This window comes from Chenopodium quinoa, unplaced genomic scaffold, assembly GCF_001683475.1.
Source record: "Chenopodium quinoa cultivar QQ74 unplaced genomic scaffold, ASM168347v1, whole genome shotgun sequence".
NCBI lineage: Eukaryota > Viridiplantae > Streptophyta > Magnoliopsida > Caryophyllales > Amaranthaceae > Chenopodium > Chenopodium quinoa.
Window position 1 is genome coordinate 3,118,810 of NW_018743574.1, and position 6,831 is coordinate 3,125,640.

Below are 6,831 nucleotides of genomic sequence, written 5' to 3' on the forward strand. Positions count from 1 at the left end.
CTCCGTTCTCTGAGGGGAGCCGAAGAAACGGGAGTCGCCCTAATCCCTTCAGCAGGGTCAGGCTCTGCTCTCTGTCCATTCCAGGTCCCAATCCTGTTCCTAGGATCGGGAATTGGCCTTGCTCTTCTTGGAGCACGGGTTCTACCTCTAACTCCTCTCACCATGGATGAGTTTCGAAGAAAAAAGAAAGTCGAAAAAAAAGGGAAGGAGTTCAAATTCGAAGAAAAATAAACTAAAATCAAAGGAATTTACCTTAATCTGAAGCGAAAGTTGCCGATTTACGAATTGGTAGTGACGAGTCTCAGTTTCTAAGCTTAATGCTCGGGGAATTTGCGAAGTTTTGACGCGGGTTCTTGGGACTTTCTTAAGAATTCTGGGTTTGTGTTGGTGAATAAGTGAGGAGAGATGACGCGCCTCTAATTATATCTCCATAAATGGGAATTCTGGGAGTCCGCGTTTCAATTTCTCTTAAACATCCCACTAAGTAACCGTTAAACACACGACCTTGCGATTAAACCGCCCATTATCCGTCCAACTTCCACAATTATTCGCCTTAACTGTTGTTATCTCATTAATTACGGTTTAAATTCAAATTCCTTGGATTAATTAAATCATTCACTTCCCTCCTTTTCTGATTAATCAAACCCGACCCGTCATCCTGCCAAATCGGGTCTGGGGGGCAAGTTGTTTGGGTCCAATTTAGTCCAATTGGGCCTAGTCATTAAATGATCCAATTTAAAGCCCAAGGTCAAGGTTCAACTCTCCAATTGTGCTAAAGTCAAAGATCAGTCCTCAAGGCAAGTCAATTGGGCTAAGGCCCAACTTTTCCATATATGCAAAGGTATAAAAGCTATCAATATCACATTTGTACATTCATTCAAAAAAAGCCTCAAGCAACTAATTCTCTTGCATAGCATTCTCTTTCTACACACTGTACTGACTTTAGCATCGGAGGGGCCTTCCTCGGCAACACCCCCGAGGCTAGTTTACGTGTGTTTACTGTGCAGGAAACCTTCGGCCCAACATCACTTGGACCGAATCCAGTCTTCTCCTCTTCATCGGACCTTCGACAAGGTCCCATTGTTTTCACCCGAAACAGAAGGAAATAGTTGGAAATCTGGAACATGGGAAGAACTCTGACAATTACCATAATTAGATTGCGAATTAATCTTTGTATTGTCCGTCTTCAGTTAAAGTGTATGTAATTCTTATTGGATGATTTTTTTTTTAAGGGAAACAATTTTTATACCCGAATAATATACGTCTCTTGACATTTTAAAAACAAATAGATATTGAATACATTATTATTATTATTATTATTATTATTATTATTTTTATTTTCTTTTTTTAAAAAAAAAAAAAACAACCCAAAGGCTACTTAAATATCATTAGTAGGGGAATCAGTGTTCACCAAAGAGGTGATACAACTCGGAAAGTTTGAAAGCCAAACTTGTCTACCCAACACCCCCATGTTGCTATGAGAAAGCTCATGAGCGACTTTATTCCCACCCCTACGAATAAAACTCCAAGAAACAGACTCAACAGAATTACAAACATGATAGATATCATCTAATATTAAATGAAGACAGCTATCTCCCCTTTCTTGCTCACGAATTGCGGTCACTAACCCTTGACAGTCACTTTCCACTTGCACCTTGCGAAAGCCGAACTCCACAGCCAGTTGGAGTCCCCAAAGAATAGCCTTGGCCAACACTCATCCCCACGCCAGGATGCCGCAAACTTCACCTGCCACCATCATCTCTAATCACAGCTCCAAGTGAAGCACCCCTCCCTTCCAACACACCCTCGTCCACGTTCAGCTTGCACACCCCCACATCAGGGGGTTTCCACTTTACGGCTCCAGCTCCACCTCCCACCCTTATCCCCTCATCATCTTTGGCCAATTCTTGCATCAATTTCATCACATATTCCACGGCTTTCCCAGGATCACAAGGCTCCCCTTCAAAAATCCACTTGTTCCTCGCCGTCCAAATAGCCCAACAAGTCGAAATAAAGAGTCTGTGCTCTCTTTGCGGGAGACGCTCAAAGCACGCTAGAGCCATATCCCCAAAGCTGCCATACCTTCCATCAATCGCCTCCCAAATTGAACTTACCCCCCATATCAGCTTGGCAATAACACAGTCTTTGATGCAGTGCATCACCGTTTCCACCTCCGCATCACAAACACTGTACACCGACTCTCTATTCTTCAATCTCTTACTCAAACCCCCCGTCGTTGGAAGAGCTTCACGGCTAGCCCTCCAAAAAAATACTTTTATTTTTGGGAGGGTGTTCGCATTCCAGACTTTATTCCAAAAACCCGACACCAAAGACGAAGAAGCACCACTATCATCATCTACCTCCCCAAAAATTGCTCTATATGCCGAACGAACCGAATACTCCCCACTCTTCTCCAAGTCCCAACAAAGTGAATCTTCAGGTAAGCGAAAGCTGAGAGGCATACTTAGGATCCTTTCCCACTCAAAAGGTAAAAACAGCTCACGAATCTTGGTAACATTCCATGAGGCAGTTGGAAGATGGATGAGATCACAAACCTTCATACTCCTATTCGAATTTCCACAGGGGGAAATTATTCTCCTACTTTGAGTACCTGCAATCCACGGATCATTCCACACAGAAATATTGATCCCATCACCCACTCTCCATCTCATCCCTCTCTGGACCACCCATTTTACCCCCCAAATACCCCTCCACGTGTAGCTTGGATTGCTGCCTAGCCCCGAAGAAAGATAGTCTCCATCGGCATAATACTTTGCCTTCAAAATTCGCGCAATAAGACTACCAGGAACTTAAGGGCGCCATGCTTGCTTCCCTAAGAGGGCAGCATTAAAATATTTGAAGTCTCTAAAATCCAATCCCCCTTTCACCTTAGGCTCACACAACTTACTCCAAGCTAACCAATGAATCTTCCTCTCACCATTCTTTTGACCCCACCAAAAGCTTAAAACCATCGATCGCAACTCATCATAAAATGAAGCGGGGAATTTGAACACACTCATCACGTAGGTCGGAATAGATTGGGCCACTGCCTTAATCAAAACTTCTCGACCCGCCTTAGAAAGCATTCCCCCTTTCCATCCTTGCAACCTCTTCCATATCTTCTCTCGAACCCATTTTGTGATAACACGTTTTGACCTCCCTACAACTGTCGTAAGACCAAGATATTTATCATGAATATCCACCAATTGAACACCCAACAACCCTGCCAACTCCATTCTTCTATCACTTGTCACCCCCTTGCTAAAAGACACCGTAGTTTTCTCAAAGTTCACCATTTGCCCCGACGCCTCTTCATAAACGTTTAGCACCTTACGGATAGTCTCAATATCAGCCTCATTAGCTTTTGCAAAAATAATACTGTCGTCCGCAAATAGCAAATGAGAAATAGCTGGAGCGGAAGGGGCCACCCGAACTCCATGTAAGACTCCATCCTCAACTCTCTTATTCAATAAACCTGATAATGCCTCTGCACATAAAATAAATAAATATAGGGAAAGTGGATCACCTTGCCGTAGACCCCGAGATGGAGTGAACTCCCCCGAAGGTGCACCATTTATCAAGACCGCAAAAGACACTGAAGAAACACAGTGCATAACCCGATCAACCCATATCTCTGCAAAGCCAAGCTTCAACATTACCGCCCTAAGAAGATCCCACACAACTCTATCATACGCCTTCGCCATATCCAACTTCAAAGCTAATGCCCCTTCACCACTAGTCGAGTACTTCATATGATGAAACACCTCAAAAGCAACCAGAATATTATCCGAGATCAATCGACCTGGAGTAAAGGCACTCTGATTAAGTGAAGTAATATCAGAGAGACACACTTTTAGTCTATTAGCTAGCACTTTAGTAATCAATTTATACACCACATTGCATAGGCTAATAGGACGAAAATCTGTCATTTTATCCGGTTCTTTCTTTTTTGGGATAAGAACAATAAAAGTTTTATTAATCTCTCTCGGAATCACTTCTCCTCTCTAACACACCAAGCACAAGGTTTGTAACAGCAGGGCCAACAATATGCCAATAAGTCTGAAAAAATAATGGACACATACCATCGGGGCCAGGGGCCTTTAAAGGATGCATTTGTTTAAGGGCCCTTAACACTTCCTCCGGAGAAAAATTAGCACATAGAGCTTCGTTCATGTCAGCAGTAACTCGACGATCAATTCCTTCCAGAGCATCATCAAACTCTGTGGGCTGCGAAGAAGTAAACAGCCCCCTAAAATAATTGACCGCAACTTCACTTATCTCCTCTTCATCAGTATGCTTGACCTCGTCCTCCGTGATCAAATATCTGATTGTATTTTTCTGCTTGCGTTGAGACGCTTTTTTGTGAAAAAAACTTGAATTTCTGTCTCCCGCAGTGAGCCATAAACACCTTGATCGTTGGCGCCAATAAACTTCTTCATGGTGCAACAAATCATTAATCTCATGCACAATCTTCCTTCTCTCTCTGACCTTCGCCTCTGATCTTTTTCCTCTGTTCAGCGAACTCAACTTCTTCCTCCTTTTTCTAATCTCACAAAAAATAGTGCCAAACTCTTTATCACTCCATATTTTTAAACTTTCAGCACATGACGCAAGGCACTCCACCACCGAGCTACCCCCTACCTGCCAGGCTCCTTTAACAACCCCCTCGCAAGCATTACTCTCTGCCCATAATTGTTCAAATCTGAACAATTTTTCCTTCACCACCTTAGAGCCCGAATCATCACTCGTTACCAACTTTATAGCCGCATGATCAGACCACTCACGCTCCAAATGCATCACCTTCGCTTCGGGGAATATTTCCAACCATTCATTCACCGCAAGTGCTCTATCAAGGCGGAATTGAACATTATCCTCCCCCCATTGGCCATTATCATAAGTATAATCATAGCCCGAGAATTGGATATCCGGCAATCTACAGTCATCCACCGCCACTTGAAAATTCTCCATTTTCCATAACGCACGGTCCCTCCCTCCTTTTTTCTCCGAATCAAGAAGAATTTCATTAAAATCCCCTATACACACCCACGGCTCATCACCTTTATTCGCAAGTTCCCTAAGCAATGTCCAAGACAAATGTCTGTTTTGTACTTCCAGCAACCCATAAAAACCTGTAAGCCGCCACTTTGAAGAGCCAATTCCCCCCTTCACAAGCACATCTATATGGTGAACAGTCATAGAATTTAATTCCACATCAATTCCCTTCACCCAAAATAAAGCTACACCCCCGACCGTCCACAACTATCAACTGCAACACCTTCCATATCCCCCAATTTCGAACGAATCTTCATCATTTCCCCACTACTCAGCTTCGTCTCCATAAGAAATACCAGAGACGGGGCCTCCCTCCGCACTAAGTTCCGGAGGTTATTAATTGCAGAGGTATTGCCCAACCCTCTGCAATTAATACTTAAACCTCCGCCATTCGCCATCCAGAAGACTTGTCATCGGTAACATACTTTTTATTTAAATATCCCTCCTCTAGCCCCTCATTCGCACTTTCCCTTCCCTTCTTTCCCAGAAGTTCAGAATTAGCAGCATACATCTCTTCATCAAAGCCATCTTTTTTCCTCACTAATTTCCTCCAAGTTTTGCCCCCCTTCCCCTTTACCTCCCCTGTCGTAGCTATATTCCCCACTGCCCCCTCCAACACCTCGCTTCCAGCAGCCTCCTCTCCACTCTCCCCTGCCTTGCCTTCTCCTCCCTCACCCCCACTAATACCCCCCATAACAGTCAGCTGAGGCTGACCCTCCCCTGCCTCACCCAAAATCAGCACCTCATCCTTCTCTTTCGGCTCTTCTATTTCCAATTCAGTCTCCTTAGTCACAAATAACTGTTTACGCACTGACATCACAGCCTCTAACTCCTCCACCTCCTTCGTCCTCCGTTTTCTTGGAGATTCTCGAAGCCATCTTCCCCACCCCAATTTCTGTTTCTTGCTTTCTTCAGAGACAACACAACAATCTTTCTCCGCATGTCCGATCACACCGCAAGCAAAGCAGAAAAAGGAAGCCTTTCATAGGCAAATTCCACACACACCACCTTTCCACTCTTATCCCGAATCCTCGTGATATTAATTAACAATTTAACACGCCTAAATCGGTCCAAACCTAGAATGTCTTCTTCAATTTCCACCACTTCACCCCAACTGGACACCAATTCTCTAACGTCATCATCAGAACGGCAGTTAAATGGTAAGTGCTTAATTCTCACCCAAAAAGGTGAGTGAAACAGGGCGACTTTTTCAGGCTGTTCATCCCCTTCAATTTCCTTAAGCACCAGTAATTTATTATCAAAGCACCATGGGCATTCCTTTAAAATTCTCTCCTTATCTCTCCAATGGAAGAATTGGAAAGCAAAGAGATTAGGGCCAATAACCCTAATCACTAATTTGTTATTCAACGCCCAAACTTTTGTCATCGTCGATTTAAACGCTTCGACGTTATACGGTCTCTCTGTTATCAATTTACCAATCAAAACTAGGTGAAATTTGTCCATCGAAGGCTGTGAATCAACAACCCCCAAATCAACAACACCTCCATCCTCCTCATCAATTTTCAAATTCGCATAGCGGTCAGCAATCTCATCAGCCATGGTAACAAATCGCAACGGAAAACAAGCAATTCACCGCCGGGACGGTAGCAAAACCCTACTCACTAGAGAGAAGGCCCTTTCTTTCGAGGGAGTTTTATTATTATTATTATTATAAAAGATATAACATGCTATTTTAACATTTTTAATAAGCTATTAGCACGTTTTATTAAGAGCTTTAAATCCTTGAATACCATACCTTTACTTTAAATATGTTGCTAA

General features: G+C 43.2%; 1 protein-coding gene across 1 annotated transcript; it reads right to left on the minus strand.

Annotated features, from left to right (window-relative positions):
• Positions 1 to 6,000: 6,000 nt before the first annotated feature.
• Positions 6,001 to 6,612, minus strand: LOC110681780. The gene has a single exon (XM_021857906.1). The coding sequence runs from the start codon at positions 6,610 to 6,612 to the stop codon at positions 6,001 to 6,003; it is 612 nt and encodes a 203-aa protein (XP_021713598.1).
• Between the last annotated feature and the right edge of the window lie 219 nt (positions 6,613 to 6,831).